Source organism: Coregonus lavaretus (assembly GCF_964263955.1).
Source record: "Coregonus lavaretus genome assembly, chromosome: 32".
NCBI lineage: Eukaryota > Metazoa > Chordata > Actinopteri > Salmoniformes > Salmonidae > Coregonus > Coregonus lavaretus.
This window is the reverse complement of record NC_140019.1, coordinates 13,300,952-13,328,570: the sequence shown is the minus strand read 5'-3', so window position 1 is coordinate 13,328,570 and position 27,619 is coordinate 13,300,952. Positions and strand designations below refer to the sequence as shown.

At 42.0% G+C, this 27,619-nt stretch overlaps 1 protein-coding gene across 3 annotated transcripts; it reads left to right on the top strand.

Annotated features, from left to right (window-relative positions):
* The first annotated feature begins 85 nt into the window (after positions 1-85).
* On the top strand, positions 86-24,366 carry LOC311107586 (rho guanine nucleotide exchange factor 6-like). 3 transcript variants are annotated; one of them, XM_084150091.1, is made up of 23 exons: positions 86-180; positions 318-1,208; positions 2,421-2,504; positions 5,848-5,932; positions 9,208-9,326; positions 9,493-9,697; positions 9,816-9,868; positions 10,015-10,109; positions 10,308-10,403; positions 10,719-10,841; positions 12,051-12,189; positions 13,055-13,114; positions 14,629-14,775; positions 17,763-17,849; positions 17,956-18,037; positions 19,073-19,188; positions 19,483-19,671; positions 20,358-20,378; positions 21,418-21,511; positions 22,388-22,474; positions 23,373-23,472; positions 23,891-23,945; positions 24,174-24,366. In XM_084150091.1, exons 2-23 carry the CDS (start codon positions 1,044-1,046, stop codon positions 24,294-24,296), a joined length of 2,325 nt encoding a protein of 774 aa, XP_084006217.1. In that variant the 5' UTR covers positions 86-180; positions 318-1,043; the 3' UTR covers positions 24,297-24,366. The 3 variants fall into 3 exon arrangements, with proteins under 3 accessions (XP_084006217.1, XP_084006218.1, XP_084006219.1); XM_084150092.1 differs by lacking the exon at positions 20,358-20,378; XM_084150093.1 differs by lacking the exons at positions 22,388-22,474; positions 23,373-23,472; positions 23,891-23,945; positions 24,174-24,366 and having other exon boundaries at positions 20,358-20,591; positions 21,418-21,502.
* The last annotated feature ends 3,253 nt before the right edge of the window (positions 24,367-27,619 follow it).

Here is a 27,619-nt window from a genome sequence, read left to right as displayed (position 1 = left end):
GAAGCTGGCGGGTTGTGTTATCAATTTTATGTAATACAAAATCAAAGAAATGGCAGCACATTAATTTTTTATTTTCTTGTTTCAGGATGAGATCTATTGGAGAAATCTTCTGGAACTATTGGTGATTCAAGCCTTCCTGTTGGACCATGTTGTTGGACCATCGCACAGAGAACTAAACAGGTATGTCCAGCACCAATTCGCTGATTCAAAAGAAGAGTTTAATTATTCTTAAACACATTTGAAGAACACTTGTGGACAGCTACATGCTGTTAACTTTATTTGATATACTCTTAAGTGGCTTTGCTTCACTGTTCCAGGTACCTGTGCTGAGCATGTGTTGGCACCGCTCCAAGTAGAACCAAGAGTGGCAGGCGCCTGCATGGAAACAACCAACATCATTGGACACAACCCAGTCAGAGAAATTAGACCCAAATGAAAGTTCATTCTAATGCCTGGTTTCACCAATTAAAATAAACACATTTGGAATGGTTGGTGTCATTTGCACACTGTCCTGACCAGTGACAGTTAGCCAATGAGTGGTTAGGAATTATACCCTTCCCAAAAGCACAATAACCATTAATTGCTGGAGTTAAGCAACTTGATTACGATGTTAGACTAGAATTGGAATGCAGATTCTGTTCGGTTTGCTGAGCCACATTTGTGACAGGCATCTCCTACATAAATCTAATTTATAGAATGTTACCTTGCTAAATATGGTGAAGCCCATCAGAAAAAATTATTGTCTGTTTCCCGATGTTATTGTAGTGGAATTGGAAGCACACAGCCAGAGCTCCCAATTCTCCTCCCGTGCCTCCCAGGTGTGTACAGGTGAACAATTATTGCAAAGGATGGAAAGGCCCATCAATGACTATAGGTCTTGGTACAGTGCTTGTTATTAACCAGTAGGGGTACCCCATACTAGTGCCAACGGCGTTTATACAAGCAGAAGTGTGATACGGATGTGGGTAACAACATTTTGATACGGAGTTCTGTAACTTTATGCTTTCGTCGGGGATGCATACCAAGGAGGGTTAATTGGAGCTATGAACCCAGAGGAGCAGACGGTTACGTGGCTGATATCATTAGGGGTGCTTAATTCACCCAAGAAGAACATCGCTGACCCAGAGGAATTTCTGAAAACATCTCTGAAAGATGGGGTCGTCTTGTGCAAACTTATCGAGCGGCTCGTGCCCGGCTCAGTTCCAAAGGTAAGCGCAACATTGTAACTGCACTGTTTATCAGTGCAACATAACAGTGAAAACGGAAAAAAGTATTATTTACAAAGTCATAACGCTTTTCAACCGTAAGAAAATAAAATACTGGCAGCGCCTCTGGAGAGGAAGGGAGGGGTAGTTTGATGAAATTGCCCATCTCCATTCGAGAAATGTAATTTAACATGTCTAAGTAAAAAAAAAAAAATGGAATAAATTAATGGGCCACATGCAACTTTACGATGAGCCATTTATCAATCATGTAAAAGATTGTTGAGTTCGTATAGGATAAGAGGCTGACTTCCTGTGAAGTGAAAAAAGTGTTCCGCATTCTGAAGTTGACTAAACGACTCGGTGGTTTAGTCTTAAAAGTAACTAATGTTCCAAAACACATGATATAGCCAAAGATCCTTATATATATTCAGACTGATGCACATTCTGCTATCCAATGCGTTTTCTCCCCTGTGCTAGATGCATTTACATCTATTGTTTATGTTGGTGAAGTCACATCACATGGAGAAGAGCTAGGGTACAATTTTAGAACGATATGATGGCTACAAGTTAAACTTTTCATAATTGTGGTCTTAATAATATATATAGAAGTTCCACGTGCATTTTGTGATACAACATGTAGGCTCCGGTACAGAATAACCATCAATCAACATGCACGCATATCTATATGCAGCATTTCACTGTTAGCAGGTTGATTTATTTGGGGCACCAGACATTCACTGTAATGCATTTTGTACAGGCCAACTGAATGCAGGCCGTAAAACAAAGGAACACATACATTATTAATTTAGCATACATCGGTTGTAGGCACTCTTCTAAATTAATTTGATCACATTTAAAACTAATGACTGTCACTGACTAGACAAATAAGATGCAACGCAACGGGGAAGCAAGAGGTCATCGGCACGTCACTTCCTCCTCAAAGGCTTGTTTCCTGATGTGACTGCCCCCTTGAGCGAGTGGTGGGTTTATGACCTGGTGGGTTTATGTATACATGAAGGAGAAGAATCCACAGTTACTTTCTAAACTTTAAGATATACCAACATTCGGGAAGGAAACAGTGGATTGTTACTTTGTTTATTTTCCCATCTTGAGTTGTAATTTGTGTCAACGCCTATAATTAAATTAAATTAACCCGTTATCTTTATCTCCAAGGTATGCTATGTTTTTATATATTTGTTTTATGTCTGTTTTTAGTACTGTCAGGATCCGAGAAACGAAGCCGACTGCATCGCCAATATCAAGGAGTTTTTGAGAGGATGTACATCCTTAAAAGTAGAGGTAAGTCATTTCAAAGAGGTTGGTTGGTGGTGGTTGTTTAATCTATTTTATGTTGAAATGTTTTGCTTTCTTATATCAAATCACATTTTAATGGTCGCGTGCAGATATTTAGCAGATATTATTGCGGGTGTAGCGAAATGCTTTTGTAACACATTCTCCTATATGATCATGTGTTTGTTGCTATTGGACATTTTGACTTGAATTGGTTGCTGAATTCTTGTTTCTAGACTCTAGTAAACTGTTTCCTACAAACTTATTTGAGGACTGGTGGCATAGCTGAGAAATGTGAAGCCATGGTTAGAAAATAATACTGCATGATTGTGGCAATATAGTCAACACAGGTTAGTCAATAAAATCTTAACTTTTCTAGAACTGGTTTGCTGTTATTTCAGCACAGATTGTTTTCTTCTGCAGGTAGTATGTTTTTGTCACATGTCTCTTGATTGCCTTGTGGAATGGGCTACCCTCTTAAGTAGGCATGCTGTCAATCACTCCCACTGAACACACAGACAAGAGGCTTGTTGATGGTTCTCAACTGAGACTGCTTCTGTCTTGAATAAGGCTCCACTGTCTACTGTTTTAGCAGTGTGCATTGAGCAGTATGCATCACACTGCTTGGTTAATTAAACAGTAATGGGAAATTTAGCTGTACTCTCTACCTTTTCAAGCAAAAATGATCCCCCCTTCAGCCACATTAAGAAGTTACATTGATATTTATGTCTGCATATAGCATATTCAGCAGAATCCACACTAAACTAGTCTCTCCGTCAGGCCTAACATATTTCCAGCACAATGAGTGATGATGCAAATAATAAGAGGGTGATGGAAGTCCTTTCCTTCCCTATGCAGTATAGTGACTGCTGTGTTGGACACTCATGCCTCTCCCTCCCCAACCTTTATAAATAGTCCTTTCTGGTCTCGAATCACATAAGTTGGTTTGTTAAAAAATAGTAATTGAATCAGCCAGGCTCGCTGCTGCAAGTCAAGTGGTTTAGGAGGAGAAATGCTGGCTGGCCTGTTTTTTGTTTTGGGAGGTCCCTTCTGCTTTCATGCAGCGATCCCACTTCTCCTCCATAATTAGAGCCTTTGCGGCAGTGCAGTAGCTCACGACCGTAAGGATTTGGAGAGCCCCTGTAAAATGTAATCTTGACTTTTTCCGGACCATTGCAGTTCGGCCCTTCCCATGCTCTGGTCAGTGATGTGATGCTGAAACCCTCTCTCTCTCTCTTGTTTTCTTCTTAACCACAGCCAAAATAGGCACATGGGGCTGTCATGTGACTGGAGAAAGAGAGCAGTCACTCTCACAACTTTTCCTTCTGCACCGAGATGCAGAAAAGGGAAGTAGCAGCAACAGATTGAGGGCTAACTTGACCAGTTCTAGTCGACTACAGTATAGTTTAATTTATAGAGCCTGAGTCTGCCGTATTTTTTTATAGACATCTACAGTAATATACAGTTATAACATATGTGAGTTACATACTACCAAGGCCCTGCTCAAGGCTCTTTGACAGAGACAGACAAGTGAGTTTCATATGTCATATCTTAGCCTCAGATGTCAGATTGTTTAGCTTTTATGTAACTGTTTTAATGTTTTTATCCATGCTTCAGTTCTCTAAAATTAACAAGCAACAGATTAACACGTCAATATTACAAGCTGCCCCAGTAGTCTTTCATCTTGACATGGTTAACAGAGAGCTAAATGTGTTGTGATAGGCCACGCTTCATCATTGGTAAGACCATGCACTACCCCCGAGACACAGTAGCTCTGGCTCTGAAGGGCTAGATAGTGAACAGATGCCTCATGCCCTGCTACCCAAATTCTATATTTAAGATGTTTTATTTAAAATGTGAAACCTTACAGTGGCTTGCGAAAGAACCTGGAATTTAAATAGATTTTTTGGGGGGGTTGTATCATTTACACAACATGCCTACCACTTTGAAGATGCAAAATATGTTTTATTGTGAAACAACCAAGAACTTGAGCGTGCATAACTATTCTATTGGGGATGGTGTTCTCGGGGTGATGAGAGGTGTTGGGTTTGCACCAGACATAGCGTTTTCCCTGATGACCAAAAAGCTCAATTCTAGTCTCATCTGACCAGAGTACATTCTTCCATATGTTTGGGGAGTCTCCCACATGCCCTTTGGCGAACACCAAACGTGTTTGCTTATTTTTTTTCTTTAAGCAATGGCTTTTTTCTGCCCACTTTTCCGTAAAGCCCAGCTCTGTGGAGTGTACGGCTTAAAGACAGTCTTAAAGACAGTCCAATCTCCGCGGTGGAGCTTTGCAGATCCTTCAGGGTTATCTTTGATCTCTTTGTTGCCTCTGATTCATGCCCTCCTTGCCTGGTCTGTGAGTTTTGGTGGGCGGCCCTCTCTTGGCAGGTTTGTTGTGGTGCCATATTCTTTCCATTTTTTAAATAATGGATTTAATGGTGCTCCATGGGATGTTTAAAGGTTTGGATATTTTTTTATTAACCAACCCTGATCTGTACTTCTACACAACCTTGTCCCTGACCTGTTTGGAGAGCTCCTTGGTCTTCATGGTGCCGCTTGCTTGGTAGTGCCCCTTGCTTAGTGGTGTTGCAGACTCTGGGGCCTTTCAGAACAGGTGTATGTATATATATATTGAGATCATGTGACACTTGGATTGCACACAGGTGGACTTTATTTAACTAATTATGTGACTTCTGAAGGTAATTGGTTGCACCAGATCTTATTTAGGGGCTTCATAGCAAAGGGGGTGAATACATATGCACGCACCACTTTTCCGTTATTTATTTTTTAGAATTTTTTGAAACAAGTTATTTTTTAAATTTCACTTCACCAATTTGGACTATTTTGTGTATGTCCATTACATGAAATCCAAATAAAAATCCATTTAAATTACAGGTTGTAATGCAACAAAATAGGAAAAACGCCAAAGGGGATGAATACTTTTGCAAGGCACTGTAGCTGCTGGAGGAAAGTGGATAGCTGGCTGTCTGTGAGGCCGGGAGACAGAGAGCGAGCGAGTGCTCAGTGTGCATCGAATGGCAAATGAGGAGAGAACCGTCTGTTTCGTTACCAAAACCGCTAGGCCACGAAAAATGTGGTTCACATTCAACATGTCTCTGTCTTGTGTGCAAGTCATATCCCATTGTGTGTTGTTGCTGGGCTGCAGTCAGGCTTCTCTCTGTGTGATAGTCAGCAAGGCTTTGTTTTCAGTGAAAAGCCTCTCTGCTGCTAATGATTTCTGACCTACTTCTCTTCCTCTGCTGTTTTTAGTCAGTCATATGAGCAGCCAGGCAATTTGCTTTTGAATTGAACGTTTCTTCTTTGTGTCTGTCTCCTCTCCTGCCAGGGATTTGAACCAGAGGGCCTGTACACTGGGGAGAACTTTAACAAAGTGCTGACCACTCTGCTGGGAGTCAACTTTGCCACCCAAGGTCAGTCTGATGACTGGATTTATCTGCTCTGGGTCTTATTCAGGAGGATGCAGAGCCACAAAACGTTCAGATAGAAATGCACTGTGTAAAACACACATGATTCTTACTCTATACATTAGCCTATATTTCTATCTTCAAGGTTGTAAACGTTGCACCTTACTGAATAAGACCACAATGGGTTTTAAGGTTTAGGCCGAAATAATATTTACTCACCTTCATTATCATGCATTGTAATATTGTCATCATTGATGTGTATGCTACTAATGATAATACTAATTTATGCTACATGACTAACCTGTCCTCTCTAAAAGAGGAGCCAAGTGGAGTGAATCATTTTACAGCTACTTGTTAGTGTGTGCATTGTGCAGTGCTGAGACTTCTACTGATCACATGTAGCATCGTTTATAATGCACTCTGCCAAGTCTGTGTGTGCGAGGGTGTGAATATGCTTGTGTGTCATTTTTAGCTGGATTGGTCCCAGGAGGCCTCGTGAATCATAAAATGTGTCCTGTTCACAGGCAGCTGGCATGGCTGTGTCTCTCTGTTTCTATGGGCCTCCTGTGGAGTACCATATTTACTATGATGACTGCTGTGGCTTTGGCTCTCATGAACTGAACTTGCCTGGCTCTTTTCTGTAACATTGCATTAGATGACACCTGGCTGAGCTTGAAAAAGGCTTTATTCATTGTAGCAAGTTTAGTGGTATGAGTGGAATTTACTTGGCAAAAACAGTATCTCATTGTCAAAATGAGGAAATTGTATTTTATGTCAAAGCAATGGTGCAGCTAGGTTCTAAGACATGCACGTGCTAAATGGCAACCTGATAGTCACTCCAATCGAAACAGTGCTTGTCTTCAAAGCCATCAGTTGACTGTATCCGTTAGTCTCGTTATCAGTTTGAAGTTGTCTTAGCGCCAGTCCTTATTAGAGAGCATGGGTAGTACAGGCCACAGCATGAAAACTGGACCAAAAGCTCTCGCTCTCTCCTCTCTCCTCTTAGTGATGTGATCAGCTTGATATGCAAATCATCAAATAGAGTCTGAGAGGGCCAGAAGCCATTTGCCAATCTTCAAAACATCTAGTGCTGTTGATTTTGGCTGAATTAGTCACACGCGCTTTAATGTGATCAAGAAGAGGCATCTCTCTGTTTCTGCTGCTTGTGATTTTCTGGCAGGCCTCAGCACAGTGTTCTCTCTCTCTCTCTCTCGGTCTGGTCTGTGTGTGTCTCTGTCTGTCTGTGTGTGTCTCTGTCTGTCTGGGTCTCTGTCTCTCTGTGTGTGCTTGTGTGCACGATCTGACAGTGCAGCTGTAAGAAGCAGTGGTGGCCAGGCCACAAGGAGGGAGCTACTGACTCCAGGGCTTGTCTGGGCGTCTCACTGCATGTGCAGAGGCATATGGAATCCATGCGATAACCCCCTCACAGCCCTAAGAGAAACACAACCACTTCTACTATACTGGCCTGTCGCTATTGCTCTTTTGGCCCATCTGCAGTTGCAAAGTGATGGGGAATTGGGGTGATGTCAAGATTGGCTTTGACTCTTGGATATACAGTATGTAGGCCTAATGCTGATGGGAGTGCCCTCAATTGTTAAAGGGGAACTCATAACCCCGGAGACACCCTTGTAATTTGATATCTGGATGTGTCTTTCTTGTAGCATACATGGCCAGGTCTCCCATGGATTTGTTTTTCTCAGGTCTAAAAGGTTGAATAAAAACATGATCCTGGTGTTTTTCCTCCAGAGTCATTTCCAGACTGTAGCAATATGGTAAATAACATGACTCACTGATCAGTGTCAGCAATACCGCCTCTGCCAATCTCTCTTTATCAATCCTCATTACAATGGTCTCGGTCTGTATAACTAATAGGGTATCTAGCTAATCCTGCCTTCCAGATGGTTGGCTCTCTATCAAAACATGTATAAATAGCTTGGCGATGATCCGCTCCTTTAATGAAAGGAGATTAGACAAAGGTGTTACTCCCGGACACTTTCCCTCCTTGGAAAGTGGATTTAGACTCAGTACCAGCCAACAAGGATGCACATGTATCATGTAAAGTAATGTGTTAGCTCATTAAAAGAGGATTCGCTGTCACTTCCCGACACCGATACAAGTATTGATCTAATACTGTGTTGGCTCAGTTGTGAAGGATGTCTATGGGTCGACATTTGGCTTAGGTTTAGCAGCTGGCATTGGGAAAGGGTGTGGCTGTGGCAGAGACATGCCCAGGTCTGTTGGTACTGCTGTGGCTGGAAGGCTGATGCATTACTGCGCCTGCAAAGGGAATCCTCTCACATGACGGCTGCCAGGTGTTTTCCAGTATTAGTCTGGTAGTCCCACATGGCTTTCCTCCTGTCTGAGAATGCTAAGGAGAGTTTATTAGTCAGCTCTTTGAAGACGATTTTGTTATTGTCCGACTCAACCTACAATACATTATTTCCCATTCATTTCTATTGGGCACAACAAAATCTGAAACACAACCAAAACAAACTACAAATGCATCCAACAAGTTTGTAGAGTCACAAGCTTGATGTATTTATTGTGTGCTAGGAATATGGGACCAAATACTAAACTTTTGACTACTTTAATACACAATAAGTGAATATGTTCAAATAATTATGATTCCTTCAAATGTGGGGACTAGATACATAAAGTGCTTTCATTTCTAAACAGTAAAACAGATATGTATGAAAAACCCCTCAAATAAAATGTGACATTCTGTACTGTCGCCTCAAATAAAACATTTTATCTCTAATCCAAAATGCTGGATTATAGAGCCAAATTAAATGTTTTAGCTTCACTGTTGAAATAAATATGAGTGTAAGCACATTAGAGGTATGAATCATTCGGTCTTTGCCCTCTTTGATGTTGGTAATTGATCAAGTAAAACAAGGTCTCTTGTCTTGTCTGTGTTAGATGCTAGCTAGCAGAGTTGGGGTGATTCTGTCAGGCACTGCAGAGCCAACAGTCTGCACTGAAACCCCTTCTCATCAACAAGCTGTTAACAGTGCACAGCCCAATGCTGTTTAACCTAACCACTGACGCAACACTGACGTGTATGAGAGAGAGATGTCATCTCAACTGTTATGAGTACTGTGTAATTGTATAAATGAGACATTGATTTTATACTTGATTATAAGAATTATGTAAGTTGTTGTGTTCATGACTGACTGACAAACATCTATATAACCTTCTAAGTTATTTGAGTCCTTGCACTCACAATGTGTCTTTGTGGATCATAATGAAATATTCAAAAGTCTCTGTGTTTTCCTCCACAGACTGTGGCACTGAGAGGTCATGTCCCCAGTCCGGCACAGCCGCTCCTAGTCAGTCCACCTCCTCCAACACACTATCGTCATCCAGGTCCAAGTCCCTGCGCAGACAATCTAAACCAGTGGTAGGGTCACACAAACACACGCACACAGAGTTGAGGTCAATTCCATCTCAAGAATGTCTGTTTATGTCCTGAATTGACTGCATTGAAATGGAATGGACCCCAACGCTGGTCCTAACTGATGTGGTTGTTTACCAGTCAGTAACTGACAACCATTCTACCTAATCAGGAGATGTCGGAGAACGGCGGGGGCGGGCTGCTGCTGGTGAAGGCACGCTTCCAATTCAAGCAGAACAACGAGGATGAGCTGTCCTTCAACAAGGGAGACCTGATCAGTGTGTCGCGCCAGGAGGAGGGCGGTTGGTGGGAGGGCTCGCTCAACGGCAAGACGGGGTGGTTCCCCAGCAACTATGTCCGTGAGGTCAAGCCCTGCGGTGGGTAGGGTTGGGGAAGATTTGATGTAGTACCTGGAATGTACAAAAACTCGATTTAGACTAGACACTAGTTATTGCTGCTCCATAACTCAGGTTCTTATTTATTTATGTCCTGCAGATAAGCCTGTGTCTCCTAAAGCAACTCAACTTACCAAGAACTACTACAGTGTGGTGAGTGGGCCCTCTCACATTGGATCTCACTTTTCTACAGCTCCATATGTACTGGGCCACTACAGCTTTGCTTAGGGGAACTGTATAGGCGGTAACACCATGCCTGTTTCTAATAGGATGTGCCTCATTTCAATGATCTTTCTCAGGTGGTTCAAGACATCCAGGAGCATGAGAGGGAGTTTGTCAAGGAGCTGCAGACAGTGTTGAGCTGTTACCTACGACCCCTACTGGCCAGCGACAAGTAAGCTCAAAGAACAAGGATGGGGGACATGGGGGATTCATTCAGATGTTTTAATTAATCTTAAAATACCAATTACTAAAGAACTTTGTGTCATTGTGAATCTCTCTTAGAATGACCCATGCACCATGTTGTTGTTTTTAAATGGGTATATATGTTCTACTCATTGTAATTCTATGTTCTCTGTTGTGTGGTGTCCAGGCTGAGCAGTACAGACAGTGGCATTCTGGGTGCTAACCTGGAGGAGATCCTCACCTTCCAGCAGGGCCTGGTTTTGGCTCTGGAGGAGTGCACCAAGTAAGTGTGTGTGAGAGTGTTAATGGCACAGGTCTGGGGTGGAGGCACTGCACATTTTAGTCAACTGAATCAAATCACATTACCCTAACCCCATGTCAAATCTGCCACTAGACTTTTTACATGCCGGACTGTTTCTATCAGATATTCTGGAGAGAAATAGTTTTGTTGCGATGTAGATCTAGATGGGATGGCCTCAGACGACCATGCACCCTCTAGTGACCGATATCTAGAATAGAATCTGAAACCAAAGATACAGGAACAACCCAACTGTTGTCGTAGTAACTAACACACCACTTCTCTCTGTGTGTGTTGCAGGGTTCCAGAGAGCCAGCAGCGAGTGGCTGCCTGCTACCTCAACCTGATTGGTCAGATCAGGATGCTGTACCTGTCCTACTGCTCCAGTCACCCCTCTGCTGTCTGCGTACTCACTGACCACAGGTCAGTCCTTATGGGCATCTCAGTTCTGCATGACATTCATCTAAATTTGATTCGCATTTCACTGCATTTAACAGTCCGTATAATAATGCATAAGTAAAATGGCATGTCTTTGTGGATAGCTTTGGGATTAGTTGGAGTTTCTCTTTGACCCACTAGGTGTCATACTTTCTCTCTGTAAATGTAGAGGCGCAACCAACGATGTGGATGACTGACGGGGCTTGTGTTGAAGCCACTGCTCAGCCATCTTGGTACTCCTCCTGCATAAAAAAAAAAAAAAAAAAAGGATGTTGGAAGCTATAGAAATGCATTTATTAATATCTACATGCATTTTTGACATGTTTATTATATTACAGACTCCTAAATGCATACTTTTAAATTATATTATCTGAGCTAAACATAAAAACAAAAAATATATAATAATCTTCCTTAAAGTATATCTTTTTTTTGTGAGTGCTAATGTTAGCACGCACACATTTTTTTACTCTAGAATTCCAATCATTCCTATGCAGTACTGCTCCTACTTGGGAGTGCCAATATAGCCGACCAGTGGCTTCAATGCCTCTCAATGGCCAATACATATCGTCAGCAATCCAGGGTTTATATACATCATTGGGCGCAACAAAGTGGTGTCTCACTTATCAGTTGTAAATTATGAGTGAGTGAGTAACCTTCAGTGTGTAGCCAACCCTCATCATATCCTCACTGTGTCATTCACTACAATCACCCCTTAGCCTCTGTGGACCTCTTAATGGTTCATCTCACTGCTGTCCATCACACACAATGTAGTGGTAATTAAAACCAAGACATGAATCAACTGGTTATGTAATTATTATGTCAGTTTAGCAAATTAATCATGTATGCTATTTTGCAACTATTGTTGATTTCCCTCCCTGGTCTCTTGCTGCACAATTGTTAATGTGTAAAGATGCATTGCAGAGATAAGAGAACACACAGGAAGCTGCACACAGGATATCTATAGTTGTGGTTGTTGTTCGAGGCAGATGAGGCACTTTCGATTTCACACTAAACTAATTGGCTTCTTTCATACTGTGGGATCTTTTTAAGTTGTGTCCTTTCACTACCAAACACATTCAACATTGACTTAATTGGTTGTTCACTCCAAACTCAGTGTCTTTTTTCTATGGCGGAATCTTTTCCCTATCTCTTTACATCGTAACCCAGCAGTATAACACTGTGTGTGTGTTGTAGTGAGGAGCTGGGTACGTTTATGGAGAGCCAGGGGGCCAGTACGCCGGGCATCCTGACCCTGACCACCAGCCTGAGTAAACCCTTCATGAGGCTGGACAAGTACCCCATCCTGCTGCAGGAGCTGGAGAGACACGTGGAGGTACAGTAGGTCTCATCTAGAGCCAACATGGAGGGCAGTTGCTTAACTCTCTATAGGCCCATCTATGGAATCATATGCAACTGAGGTTTCTCACCTCCACTGTTCCAGATAGCACTCCCCGTCAATGCTGAAATACTATTGATATACAGTGTTTTGATATCCCTCCCAAACGTGTTAATGTAGTTGGATTGTTGCATTTTTTAAAATTTTTACATCCAACTTTATTCAGGGGTGAAAGTATATTTAATTTCTTACTGGTACGGGACTCCCCGTGTGTGTGTGCGTGCATGTTTTTTATAGCCTAGGTGTAATCATAGAATTACATATCCCTATTAATTTAATATGGTCTCTGTGGGCCTAGTTGGCTTAGTAATGAATTGTCATATAACTTTTCAAATGTATTACAATTTAATGTGGCATAAACACAACCAGTCATGATGTCTTCATATGATTGTCGAACAATCTCTTTAAAAAGGTGCTCCTATAGGCTACCCGTGCACGTTCGTTCACTCACAAAATAATTCCAGCATCCAAACAGTGCACTGTGCACCCACCATTTGATGAATGGAAAGGGACTTCTGTTACAAAACACCTAAACGTGTATTGTAATTACATTCTGCGACGGTCATTAGGCCTGCACTTGTAGCCTGAATGGATGCGTCCACTGCTGTCTGCGCGCGTCTCTGTTTCGGCCACTCATCTCCACCTTGACAAAATGTAAGTGTTCTCATCGAACCACTATGTAACCCACTTATTACTTTGCAGGGACTCCGTACCGGCTTACTTTCACCCCTGCCTTTTATAAGGTATTGTGTATAAGATATAAGTTATTTAACCGTTTTTGTTGTTGTTGACTATCTTGCAGGAGGCCCACCCGGACTACAGTGACATCTTGAAGGCGACAGTGGCCTTTAAGAGCTTGGTGGTAGGTACAGAACCCCTGTGGTTCCTCATGCAATGTTAATGTTGGCATGGCCCATAGAGATGAACCATGCGCATTGTATTATCTTACTAGTCTATAGTAGCATCATCTATTCTATATTACTAACACACTACCGAGAGAGAGAGACAAGTCACTGAAAATTATCTCAGTGAGTACATTTACATGCACAATAATAATAATTTGATATCAAACTGATTATGGCAGTAGGCAGATTATGCAATAGTCATGTAAGCAGGGTGTAAGGTCAAAATCTAACTAAGCACATGCCGATTAAAACCCCAGGTGTTCTGCGCAATCTTTCGAATTATTAGGACATGTAAACAGCTTAATCAGCGTTCCAGCAGTGTATTTGATCTGTGCATGTGCCAGCAACGGTAGCGCAAGCTCCCCTCTTATGTGTGAGTGAAGTGAGTTCGGAAAACTAAAAATAACATGGTCACTGTGGTAGAACATTTATTTTGGTTGGCGATTTTCTGCATTTATCAAAAGTCCCATCATATAGCCTGATTTCAGATGTTTCCATGTAAACAGGATTATTAGGGAAATCGTTCTTCTTGCAAAGCATATAAACGTTTTAAACAAACTATTATATTAACCTTACTATCCAGAATCACATTATCGTGTGCGCGTTTCCTCGCTCAGTGTCTTGATGAAAGCACACACGTCGATTTTCAGTGCATGAAATTAATAAAGGCTTATCTGAAGATGGGTCGATGTTTTTTGTATCTAGTTCTTATGTTTCCAAACTGAGGAGAAGGAGCATCACACGAGACAGCCTTGCATAAAACAGGTCAAATAGGGGGTGCTTATATTAATCTGTGTGCAGTGTGAAAGGGCAATGATACGCCCATCTCGGTAGTTTGAATGAAGAATAAAATATATTGCTTCCTGTGTAATATGTCCTCAGTGGAAATATTTTTCCTAAGGTGGGTTGTGACTGAAATAGCAGCACAGAGTTTGAAGACAAGCATTAGATGAGAGTCAATACAGGTATCTGTTGGAGCAATTGTTTCGAAAATGTGGCTGAGAGTTATGAATTGGAGGGGAAGGGTTGAATCACACACACTTACACTGTAGTCTCTTGAGGTGTCTGTGTGTGAGACGTGTGCTGGGGTGTGTGTTTGAGCTTCCCAAAGGTTAACTTTTGGGTCCGCCAGCCCTATTTGCATACGTTCCTGCCCTTCATGTCTGAGTCAGAACTTGGTTGATGTTGCTTTGTCATTTTGTCTTTGTGAGAGGGGGAACACCCCTTCTGGTCCCGGTAAACTGTTCTCTGTAACTCGCCTTTGCATGAGGCACAGTTATGTTATACCTGTTGCAGTATTGCCATTTCATGGACATTTTATATTACAGAGTTACTAGCTTTGCGCTAGTGCAAATGTTTACTAACCCAGGCTTAAAATGGCTATTATCTTATTGTTTGTCTGTTTCCACCACACACTAACAGTGTCTCATATGAACTATACATTAATTGGCACCTCTCCCTGTCCTTTCAGACCCAGTGTCAGGACCTGTGGAAGCGTAAGAACCTGGAACTACAGATCCTGTCAGAGCCAGTGAGAGGCTGGGAGGGAGATGGGATGAAGTCTCTGGGTCACGTGGCCTACATGTCCCAAGTGCACATGCAGAACGGGACCAATGAGGTGAGAGCAACAGATACAGGTGTCCCTATATGCTGAACTAGGATCAGTCTTGCATTCCCCCCCCTAATGGTTAATGTTAGGATTGGGGACGGTAAGCTGATCATAGATCTGTGTGTAACGGCAACTATCCAGAGAGAGCGCTACAGGCAACCTCTGAGAAGGTCGAAGTTCAAATTAATGACTCCAATGGCTCCTTTCACAGCAATGTGGTTGAATGGTTATTAATGTTTTGAGCAGCATGAACATGTGCTTGGGCAAAGCAAACAACAGGAAAAGTGAGGTGGACCAGTTACTTTCTCTGCTTGACAACCAGGAAATAAAATTGTTGCTTGTTTGTTCACTCACAGGCTTAGAATCGATCCAAGGACTTCCTCTTTCAGAATTGTAATATTTCAGCACCTGATATGATTGTTTCCATCCAACACATTCTGGAGATGAGTCCTATATTCTGATCGCCACCCCCTCTCCTACATTAGGCCTATGTTCATCAAATATTTGAATTCATTATGAATCAGAAACCACAGACTAGAGTCGAAAGTCATCCCCCCCTGTAGTGTGGTTTCTGTGTAGGGGTCGATTATGAGGATCTGAGGGCTGAGAGGAACAAATGTCTGGCTTTGTTTTGGTCTTATTGAAGCTCCAACCAACGTCTATGTAACGTCTTTCAAACTGATTCCCTGTTTTCTTAACCTTTTTTAAAGCTGTAATATGTAACTTTTTGGGCGACCTGTGTCGTGGACATTTCAGTTCTGAGAGAGACCTGGACAACCTTTCAAACAATCAATCTTTATTTAACATCGATTAATTATTGCAATAATGAAGCTGGTCGACCGCACACTCTGAAGTGTGTGTTGCCGAGAGCTTAACTAATAATGAAAAAATAGAGATCTTATATAGGAGACCTAAAAATGCTTAGTCATGGCTGATTCCACCCATTCCATGCAGATAGGGGGCACCATAAGCCACTTTAGGTTAATTTTTCCGGATTAACCCCACCTCATCTTAGTATCCCAGATGCCAGGATAATTAGGAATACTGAGGATTTTCGTTCTACTCCTCCAGGCTATCCCTTTCTTGGTTAAACATACACATATACAGAAGTTTACATACACTTAATTAGTATTTGTTAGCATTGCCTTTAAATTCTTTAACTTGGGTCAAATGTTTCAAGTAGCCTTCCACAAGCTTCCCACAAAAAGTTGGGTGAATTTTGGCCCATTCCTCCTGACAGAGCTGGTGTAACGGAGTCAGGTTTGTAGACCTCCTTGCTCGCACACGCTTTTTCAGTTCTGCCCACAATTTTCTGTAGGATTGAGGTCAGGGCTTTGTGATGGCCACTCCAATACCTTGACTTTGTTGTCCTTAAGCCATTTTGCCACAACTTTGGAAGTATGCTTGGGGTCATTGTCCATTTGGAAGACCCATTTGCGACCAAGATGTTGCTTCAATATATCCACATAATTTTCCTTCCTCATGATGCCATCTATTTTGTGAAGTGCACCAGTCCCTCCTGCAGCAAAGCACCCCACTGCATGATGCTGCCACCCACGTGCTTCACGGTTGGGATGGTGTTCTTCGGCTTGCAAGCTAACCCCTTTTTCCTCCAAACATAACGATGGTCATTATGGCCAAACAGTTCTATTTTTGTTTCATCAGACCAGAGGAAACTTCTCCAAAAAGTACGATCTTTGTCCCCATGTGCAGTTGCAAACCGTAGTCTGGCTTTTTTATGGCGGTTTTGGAGCAGTGGCTTCTTCCTTGCTGAGCGGCCTTTCAGGTTATGTCGATATAGGACTCGTTTTACTGTGGATATAGATCATTTTGTACCTGTTTCCTCCAGCATCTTCACAAGGTCCTTTGCTGTTGTTCTGGGATTGATTTGCACTTTTCGCACCAAAGTACGTTCATCTCTATGAGACAGAACGCGTCTCCTTCCTGAGCGGTATGACGGCTGCGTGGTCCCATGGTGTTTATACTTGCATACTATTGTTTGTACAGATGAACGTGGTACCTTCAGGCGTTTGGAAATTGCTCCCAAGGATGAACCAGACTTGTGGAGGTCTACAAAATTTTGGCTGATTTTCTTTTAGTTTTCCCATGATGTCAACCAAAGAGGCACTGAGTTTGAAGGTAGGCCTTGAAATACATCCACAGGTACACCTCCAATTGACTCAAATGATGTCAATTAGCCTATCAGAATCTTCTAAAGCCATGACATCATTTTCTGGAATTTTCCAAGCTGTTTAAAGGCACAGTCAACTTAGTATATGTAAACTTCTGACCCACTGGAATTGTGATACAGTGAATTATAAGTGAAATAATCTGTTTGTAAACAATTGTTGGAAAAATTACTTGTCATGCACAAAGTAGATGTCCTAACCGACTTGCCAAAACTATATTTTGTTAACAAGACATTTGTGGATTGGTTGAAAAACTAGTTTTAATGACTCCAACCTAAGTGTATGTAAACTTCCGACTTCAACTGTATCTGTCATTCTCATTGAAAGCAAGTCTAAGAAGCTGTAGATCTGTTCTATGTGCACTATTTCTATGCTTCCCGTTTTTAAGTTGAGTTTTTGCGTCTTTTACTTTCGGTTTTGCACACTAGCTTCAAACAGCTGAAAATACAGTTTAACCCAAAATATTGTATTTCACAGCGGTTTGGATGGTACAATGATTCTCTACACTATATTTGCTTGTTCTGTCACATTAACTGAAATTAGGCTAATTATTAGAATTTTAGCAACCAGGAAATGGTGAAGCGATTTCTGCATAGTGCATCTTTTAACTTAGCTGAAATATTATGATTTGGGATTAATAAACTCTGATATTTCTCCCCAAATATCATCGATGCGACTGATTTTCACGTCCCATTGCCAGTTCTCAGACACTCATCTTTGTCTGTGGGTGTCAATGTGTGTATTTGACACATAGCCATGTCTGGTTCTTTCATGCTGTATCTGTGTTAATATGTGTGTTCTCCATAGGAGAAAGAGGAGCGCTACCTCATGATGTTTCCCAGTGTGCTGGTCATGCTGTCTGCTAGTCCGCGGATGAGTGGCTTCATATACCAGGTAACATACGAGGACCAGATGTGTGCCATCTGAATATGTCCCAGGTGTTTCCCAGGTATCTGTGGCAGTGTGTCACCCCGCCCCCCTCCTCTTTCTTTCCCCACAGGGAAGGCTGCCACTGACGGGCTCCACAGTCTCCAGACAGACAGAGGACACAGAGAACGGCCACTACGCCTTTGAGATCACAGGTACAGTAGGTTAATCTCAGAGGAGATTGAGAAGGACCGGAATACTCTATTATAATCTGCGGCGCAATTATGCAGATTATAATATTATGGTGATTGCAATCAGTGCCAGTTATTGGGTTTCCTTTGAAAGGCCTGTATCATAACACACAGGTCCTGTTAAATAGATTGGAGGTCACTGGGCCATTTATCATATTCCTATTACATCAGTGGGTTGTAGGCTATTAATGGCAGTTTGCGCCTCATTTTAAGCGAACCAATGGAGTATTTCTTATATAGCATCCCTTTGAAAAAATAGTAGCAAGCTGCTCTGTCAGTCATTCTTATTCAAGTCCCTTCAGCACAAACTCCAGCTGTGTAAACCTTGATTAATCTCTGTTTTAACAATTGAAGACTTATGACATTCACTGAGGGGGAAAAGGAAAGATACTAAGTATTTGAGTTATGTGAACTATTCATCATAGTGTTTATGTAATGATATCATTAACATGACAAGACTGCTGGGAGAACATTTCATCATAGTTGTGTTATTTACTTGCCACATGACACAAGCTATGATACATGCCGCATTGAAAACGACTGGGAACTCGGAAATCTCCGACTTCCAAACTTCGATTTGAACGGTCATCCAACTCGGAATTCCAACTCTGGAACCCGGGCCTCTTTCTAGAGCTCCGACTTTCCGACCTGAAGATCACTGACGTCATGATTTGATCTTGTATTTCTATAAGAGTTCCTATAAAGCTTACTTGTTTTGTAATCCTGACACTATCATCTGGTTTGTCATCCAGTCACGACGCAGCTGTCATGGTGGGCGTTTATGATTCATGTTAGATGTCTACATGTGGGCTTTACGAAACGTCTCGCAAACAAAGTGTTACACGTACCTAACTTTAGGTAGCTTGGCCTGGAACTTCCCAGCAAAGTGCAACCCACTGAAGTGTGTGTCTCGTGTGTGTGTGTGTGTGTGTGTGTGTCTCGTGTGTGTGTGTGTGTGTGTGTGTGTCTCGTGTGTGTGTGTGTGTGTGTGTGTTGCAGGGAGCATGATGGATCGTGTCACAGTGTTCTGCAGTAACCCCCAGGAGCTGCAGGACTGGCTGGACCATCTCAGTGCCTACACCAAAGGCGGAAGCCCCGTGGGCACCATAATCAAGGTAAAGACATGACACACACAAGCATGCACACACATTCACACACTGCATTATTTCTTGTATCAAAGATACAGGAACTGCTGTTGTGTGTAGAGAATGTGCACTAAACAAAATGGTGTGTTTCCCTTTAGACATGGTCCGTGGTATGAAAACATGCACACCACTTCACACGTAGCAAGAACTCGCATTGCACTGAACTATGAACTACTACTGCACTTCACACATGGCTGGCATTTGCATTGAAACTTACACATCCCCTCTTTCTAACTATCTTACCTCTGTGTATGAATTATGTAGAACGACGGGGGGAAACCGGTCAGTATGGTGGGTACACCCACTCACCAGTCCCACCTGCCCAGCTTCAGCACCCCCAGCCAGGCCAACCGGGGTCCCCTGGAGCCCCCCAAGACCACCAAGCCCTGGTCCCTGAGCTGCCTGCGTCCCGCCCCACCCCTCAAGCCCTCTGCTGCACTGGGCTACAAGGAGGTAGGCCAACCCAGACTTATGATCCATCGATCTCTGGGTTCTTCACGCTTGATTCTGGAGAGCTGCAGTGTGTGCAGGGTTATGTTCCAGCCCAGCACTAACCCTCCAGATTCTTCTTATCAAGGTCTGGATGAATAGTTGATTACTTGAATCAGGATATTGTGCTAGGCTAGGACAAATGCCTGCAAACACTAAGTTTATTCAGGAATGGGGTACAGAACACTGCTTTATGTCTCACAGTAACTTGACTCTAATAGGACCATGAAAAAACCCTCTGGGATATAGCTGTTTGTGTGTGCGGAGCGCTTAGCAGATGAGTAGGCAAAAGGTGGTCCCGGAAGCTATAGAATGACAGTTTACAGGCAAGGGGGGGTGTATTAGTGTTAGCGACAGTTCATCACTGAGCATTACCCACAATACTCTCTGCCCCCAGGGTTAAAGCAGCTATTAACTGGGGTCTCCTTCTCTACCTTTTTGGAGAATGCATGCATCTCCCCCTTTACCTCTCTCCTCTACCCTGTTTTTTTGTTTATTCTTTCTCTGTGGAATCATCACTCTGTTTTCTTCATACTACAGGATGGGGGGGGGGGGGGGGGGTACTGAAATGTTCACTGTTCATGCTCTTCTATAACATTTAAAAAAATAAAATCATGCATCTCTCTCTCTCTCCATACTGGCTTCTGTAGAGAATTTCTTATATCTTGAAGGTAAGGCTAGATCTATCACTCTCTTTCTGTGTGGATGTGTGTGTGTGCATGCGCCCTTGTGCTGAAGTGGCAACACATTGCTCTGTTTGCCTCTTCCTCTGCTGTAAGCTGTTGGTTTCCTGTGTTCTCTGCTGCCTTGTCTGTCTTTTATCCCCCGTAGTCACCCAGAACCTCTGGCAGACGGTCTACCTGAGATCTCTATCTGTTTTCTAGGTAACAGAAAGCCGTACTTATACAAGTGGAATTTGATGCAGAAACACTCATTCCCTTAGCTTAAAAAAAATAATCATGGTGAATTTGTCATTCTTTCATTTGAAAATGTGAAAAATATAGTCCTGTTTTTTAAAGTCTTTTAGGGGCTGTATTGAACTGGACACATGCATAAATTAACTGATTTGCTGTACATGCTATTTACTGTTGTGATGAAATAAGCATTAATAAATGCCATTATAATTAAATATAATGTCAAGAAAGCAAATTTCCAGGTTTTAAAATAGAAGTGTTTACAAATAGGATACAAAGGAAAGGATTACATTGAATTAATCATTGTTTCAATTAGGATCTTCATCTTTTGGCTCGTTAATGGTAAAGGTGATCCATTTTAGCTGACGTGATGACATCATAGGCCACAACAATTTGCTTCAAGTGTGTGACGTGTGTGTGTGTTGAAAATCACACATTCATTAATGACTCGGAGGACTCACTTTGTTTCTAAAAGTAAACCGTTTAAAATGACTCCAGGGTCATGTTCATTAGCCACCAAATGGATGAAACCTGACTGACTACTTAGACTTGTCCAATAAGAAACACACATTTTATTTTCATGTTGCGTGCCCTACTGTACATGACCCAGGTTTCTTTGGTTACTACCATCCCATGCTTATGCAATATGTAAGACTTTGTCGCCTTGTTTGTTTTTGTCCATGGTGGCAATGTCTGTTACCGTAGGCTTGCAGTTACCGTGATCTTTTTCCCCTGGCTTGACGACATTTGTCACTGTGTACTCTACTCTCCTAACTCTTCTCCGCGACTCCTACAGGACTCCGGTAAAAGTCCGAGGCCCATTAAGAAGTTCCTCCCGAAACGCAAAACAGAACGAAAACCTTCAGACGATGAGTTCCTCCTGCGGAAAAGTAGGTTTGATCATCACACTCTATTATGTATAATTTCCTAGTGTCCAAATGGGTTGCCACCAAGGAAAGCACAGATTCACACTCTGTGTGGCAAATTCCATACGCCGCCTAACCAATGGCCAATTTCTATCTCTGTGAATCAATGTAATTCTCTGCATATTAGCTCAAACGTGTATCTCATGTGGTTTATGATAACTTAAAGTCGGAGTGCCTTCTCAAGGTGAGAGTGAAAGTTAGTTACTCATCAAACACATCCAGCTTCTTCTTGTTAGTGTTAGTTTTAAAAGCTCATATTCTGTTAACTCATACCCAAATAATGTTGTTGACTTGTCCTATACTCGTATTTGTGGCCGAAGTGTAAATTCGAGAGAGAAAAAAACACCTCAAACTTTTCTGACTGTTTCAAAAATGCTTGGTGTGTCCCCATTTAATGTGATGTCACGTTGGTTCATTGGCTGAGCTGGCCAATCAGCTGTTTACTTTTTGTCTTGAATATCATTTTAATGACCAGCATACGCCCACACCCTTCTGTTGTTGGGGTATTCTCACACCGTTCCAACACAGAAAAGCTGCTTTTTAACATACTTAATTGCCATTTATTGGAAGGAAAACTGTTTTACTCATGTTATAATGAATTATAGGTCATATTTCATAGACATCTGGAAACACTGGACAGTTACTTTAAATTGCATGGAACGATGAGAGGGAAATGGACCGTCCATAGCATAAACCCATAGAGATGCAGCAGCTAAATCAGTTGGACCTGACTGTATGTGTACATGTCAGTGGAATGTTGAAGGTTTGAATGTAAAGTCTGTTGTTGTGGTTCAGAAGGCACATGACCCCCGGTTTCCCCTGCGTGCCTTTGATTGACAGGTACAGCTGCTCTGGAGGAGGACGCCCAGATTCTGAAGGTGATCGAGGCCTACTGCACAGGGGCCAGCCTTCATCAGACCAACACAGGTGAGACGAAGGATACTCTGTGTGTGTTCGAGCACACGCCACCGCGTTTGTATGTGTCTGTGTGAGTGATTGTCTTTTTTCAACCTGTCAATCAAATCTAATCTAATTGTATTTGTCACATGCGCCGAATACAACAGGTGTGGACCTTACCATGAAATGCTTACTTACAAGCCCTTAACCAACAATGCAGTTCAGGAAAAAGAGTTAAGAAAATATTTACTAAATCAACTCAAGTAAAAAATAAAAATAAAAAGTAACAATAACGAGGGTATATACAGGGGGTACATGTACCGAGTCAATGTGCGGGGGTACAGGTTAGTTGAGGTAATTTGTACATGTAGGTAGGGGTAAAGTGACTGTGCATAGATAATAAACAGCAAGTAGCAGTGTAAAAACAAAGGGGTCAATGTAAATAGTCCGGGTGGCCATTTGATTAATTGTTCAGCAGTCTTATGGCTTGGGGATAGAAGCTGTTAAGCAGCCTTTTGGACCTAGACTTGGCGCTCCGGTACCGCTTGCCGTGCGGTAGCAGAGAGAACAGTCTATGACTTGGGTGACTGGAGTCTTTGAATTTTTTTTGGGGCCTTCCTCTGACACCGCCTAGTATATAGGTCCTGGATGGCAGGAAGCTTTGGCCCCTGCCATCCATTACATTTTACATTTTAGTCATTTAGCAGATGCTCTTATCCAGAGCGACTTACAGTTAGTGAGTGCAAACATTTTCATACTGCCCCCCCCCCCCCCTAACTTACAGTTAGTGTGTGTGTGTAATACAGACAAATAGTTTTCTTCAACACGTCCAGGATGTGTGTGTACCGCACCTTCAATGGCCCATAGACATGGCAATGACTCAGGCTTACTCGTGTGTGTGTGTGTGTGTTATTGTGTGTGTCTGCAGCGGTGAGGAAAGAGTCTGTCCCTCAGGTCCTGCTGCTGGAGGAAGAGAAGATGATGGTGGAGGAGATGAAGAACAACGGTCAGACAATCATAGAGGAAAAGTAAGACTGCCATCACTCAGTGGAATATACTTTTATTAGGCCATTACATCACTGTGTATGCACATGGATCTGCAGTTAGTTATTGTTCAGCCGGTCGTTTCAACAGATCTAATCCGCTTTTTCGAGGCTACTGTAGGACACTAGTATTTATTTATCCAATTAAAATTGATCACCTTGAGGTTTTGGCAAAACAGTGCTTTTGTCTTGAACATTGGATAGCAAGAAATTGTGATTAACGTTGAATAGCAAAAAATTGTGGTCAACATTGAAAAGCATGAAATTGGTTCTTTGAATATTTCTGAAATTGTTATGTTTGACTACCTCGAACACACACATTCCAAAGCCTTTATCATATTGTAACATGAAAATAATATGCTATTGGCCCACTTTCTGATAACCTTTGTTTCTTGGCTTGCAGGAGTCTGGTTGATGCGGTGTACGCTTTAAAGGATGAGGTCCATGAATTAAAAAAGGTAAAATAAAATAATTGTTAATCTAAAGCTCACTCTGACACATTTAAAGGCTGACAAGCCGTTTTGTTCAGTAATGTTGGTGTTGTGGTTTATGTGGGTGCCTGCTTGTCTATCTGTAGGTACATGTTTTGTTATTCTGGGTTCCTACTTGTAGGTGTGTGAGAATGCGTGTGTTCTCACATGTCTGTGCTGAGTTTCAATGGACATTTTGTGTATGTGTCTCGTCAGGAAAATAAGTGGATCAAGCAGTGTCTGGAGGACGAGCAGAAGTCTCGTAAAGAGCTGGAGAGAGTGGTCAGGAAACTGGCCAAGCAGAAGAACGACTGTGCCTGGGAGGATGGAGACCACTGAACAACCCCACACACCTATCTATTTACCTATCCTGCGTGTGTGTGTGTGTGTGTGTGTGTGTGTGTGTGTGTGTGTGTGTGTGTGTGTGTGTGTGTGTGTGTGTGTGTGTGTGTGTGTGTGTGTGTGTGTGTGTGTGTGTGTGTGTGTGTGCGCGCAAGTGAGCAGTGTGTGACGGTGTGCAATGTGTCCATGCTTCCATCTCTACAACACAGAAGGGTTGGATTCATTTATCTGGACTCTGGTTGGAACAACTCTGTTCTGATGCTTGGCCTCACATGCTGAACTCTTCATTATCTGTCTTCCTGATCCAACCCTGTTGGAGGATTTTAAAGTCATAACCATGGGTCTTACTCAAGCACCCTGAAAAGCTAACTGAGACCAATAGGAGGGGAAAAACCAGAAGCGAAAATTCTGATTGGTTGCATCTAATCTACTGGCACTGTGATTGGTCAACTCTGATGGAACCATTTTGGACAAAGGAGAAATAACTAGTACTGCAGTGTCACCAGCTGCATCGCCACTCGGGACTACTGTGTCTACATTTCAACAGGAAATCTAATGGGAGCGAGAAGCCATCTTTAGGTTCAATGGGTGTTCTCTTGCATGCACTTGTTTCAGCAGGAGAGCGACTCCCTCCGCCATAACTAGGGCGCATCTGTCCCACTACGTCTGTTACAGCATTGTTTGTCGTTTTATTGTTTATTTTGGTGTTGAGGACGCCCCCAGCAGCCTTGTCGGGAAAGAGCGAAGCTTGCATTGAGCTTTAGTGAACACGATTGGCATTTTGTGATTGCACATTCTAGACGTGAGACTCTGCGTCTCCAAGATATTTTGTAGGCTTTAGCTTTTCATTTCAGATAGGTGAGACCTTTCCATGGACTATCAAAACAGTATTCTAGCTCATGGTGAGTGGATTTCAAAACTGCTCTAAGCTGGTATTAATATTATCGAATAAGGTCCTTGACTGTGTACCTTACAATCTGCATGGATGTACAGTGTTTCTAAGATATTAGTACGCATTAGACATGTGATAATCAATATATAGTTAAAAGCTATCAGGGATATACACTACCGGTCAAAAGTTTTCGAACACCTACTCATTCAAGGGTTTTTCTTTATTTTTACTATTTTCTACATTGTAGAATAATAATGAAGACATCAAAACTATTAAATAACACATATGGAATCATGTAGTAACCAAAAAAGTATTAAACAAATCAAAATTTATATTTGAGATTCTTCAAATAGCCACCCTTTGCCTTGATGACAGCTTTGCACAATCTTGGCATTCTCGTATTTAGGCCCTTTACTCGGTACTTTGTTGAAGCACCTTTGGCAGCGATTACAGCCTTGAGTCTTCTTGGGTATGACGCTACAAATGCTTTCCAGGTGACTACCTCATGAAGCTGGTTGAGAGAATGCCAAGAGTGTGCAAAGCTGTCATCAAGGCAAAGGGTGGCTATTTGAAGAATCAAAAATATGTTTTTCTTTTGTTTAACACTTTTTTGGGTTACTACATGATTCCAAATGTGTTATTTCATAGTTTTGATGTCTTCACTATTATTCTACAATGTAGAAAATAGTAAAAAATAAAGAAAAACCCTTGAATGAGTAGGTGTTCTGAAACTTTTGACCGGTAGTGTAAATATATAACACATAGAGATATGGCATACGAAAGTGTATCGCGTATAGCATACACACATACTTACCGAAACGATATACAAATAACAATTGAATACATGTACTAATAATTCATAGCTTTGCTTTATTCGGGGGTTAAATAATATATATTGCTTATTTATTTTCCAATAAAACATTTAATTGTGTAGAAAAGTGTATATTGTATGTATATGGTACTGGGAACCCACTTGGGGCTGTCTTTTTAAACTGGGCTGGAATTCAATCCAACCCGCACTGCAGACCACCTCCACGGAATGTTAACCTTGTTCTGGTGCTAAGGAAAAAAAACGGTTTTATGTGATCTTGTTTATTTGACATTGTCCATTGGGGAAGACAGAACAACCCATTTTTGAATATAGTAGGCTATGTCCCACATTGTGAATTTGTAAAAAATTCCAAGAAAGTCTCATTACATTTAACATCAGTGTTCTGGGCCCGTATTCACAAAGCATCGTAGAGTAGGAGTGCTGATCTATAATCAAGCCCCTCCTGTCCATATGATCCCTTTAATTATGGTCGAAAAGGAAAAAATGATTCTAGATCAGCACTTCTATTCTCAGCCGCTTTGTGAATACTGTCCCTGGTCTCATAGTCATTCTCATGCTTCCTTCCCATATTGGAGTTAATCCAGGCAGACGGAAAGATGTCCCCACTTTAATTGTGTTGCTGGAGACTGTATAGAGTGAGTCAGTGTGAGTAGTGTGGTGTGGTAGAGGAAGTGATCAAGTGCCTCCTGATCCAGTGGATTAAATTATGAGGTATAAAGGAAGTGACAGGGATTAAATGGGTTTTCTAGCAAATTGCCCAGGTTAGTTTTTATGTCATGTTTTACATTTTCAATGGGATTGTTGGCACTGCTTAGATGTTCATGGGGACAGGTAAGGGTATTATAACAATTCAATGTGGAACCGGGCTTTGGTGCCTTATGTCAGGGTTTCCCAAACTCTGTCCTGTCCCCCCAATCACAGCACTTCATCCCAGGATGATATGTAGTGCATGCATTGTAAAACCTGATGCCAACCTCCTACTGCACTGCAGAGCAATGGTAATAGTAAAACACTTGATGAAAATGCAATAAGGTGACTGCTTCAGTTCGACTGTTTTACTTTACAGCAGGGTTCCCCAACTGCCGGTTTTATTTGGCCCCCCAAGTTTTCTGAGCAAAAAAATAATATTTTTTATTTTATTTATTAGAATTTTCATTGTTGGACATAAGACTGTAAAAACACCAGGAAATCAGATCCAATTGATTTACATTTTAGAAATCTGTTCCCAAGTATTCCCACGCATAATAGAGACCTGTGGTCGTATACAAATGTAAGCAAGGTTTGAAATGATTATGTTTCAGATATTATATCTGTTTGCAGTCAATTTGAAGTCTACAAATTATTTGTAAATAAGTTCAGGCCCCCCGACCAGCCGCTCAAGAAAAAATTGGCCCGCGGCTGAATCTAGTCGATGATCCCTGCTTTACAGTGTCTCTCTGAGACGGTCAGTTGGGCAAAGTAGACCCAGGATGTATAAAGAGTGATGACTCCTCCTTCGCCCCTTAACCAAAATGGGCCTGTCTCAGCAGTCCTGATGGATCGCAGCATACTGGAACACGCTTGGAACACGCTGTTGTGTTCAGGTCCCACTGTCTA

Excerpts from the sequence above, each read along its gene's own strand:
- LOC311107586 (XM_084150091.1), top strand. The coding sequence starts at position 1,044 with ATGAACCCAGAGGAGCAGACGGTTACGTGGCTGATATCATTAGGGGTG. Across the intron at positions 17,850-17,955 it reads TGAGTGGCTTCATATACCAG|GGAAGGCTGCCACTGACGGG; the intron begins GTAACATACGAG and ends CTTTCCCCACAG. Across the intron at positions 20,379-21,417 it reads GAATTTCTTATATCTTGAAG|GACTCCGGTAAAAGTCCGAG; the intron begins GTAAGGCTAGAT and ends CGACTCCTACAG.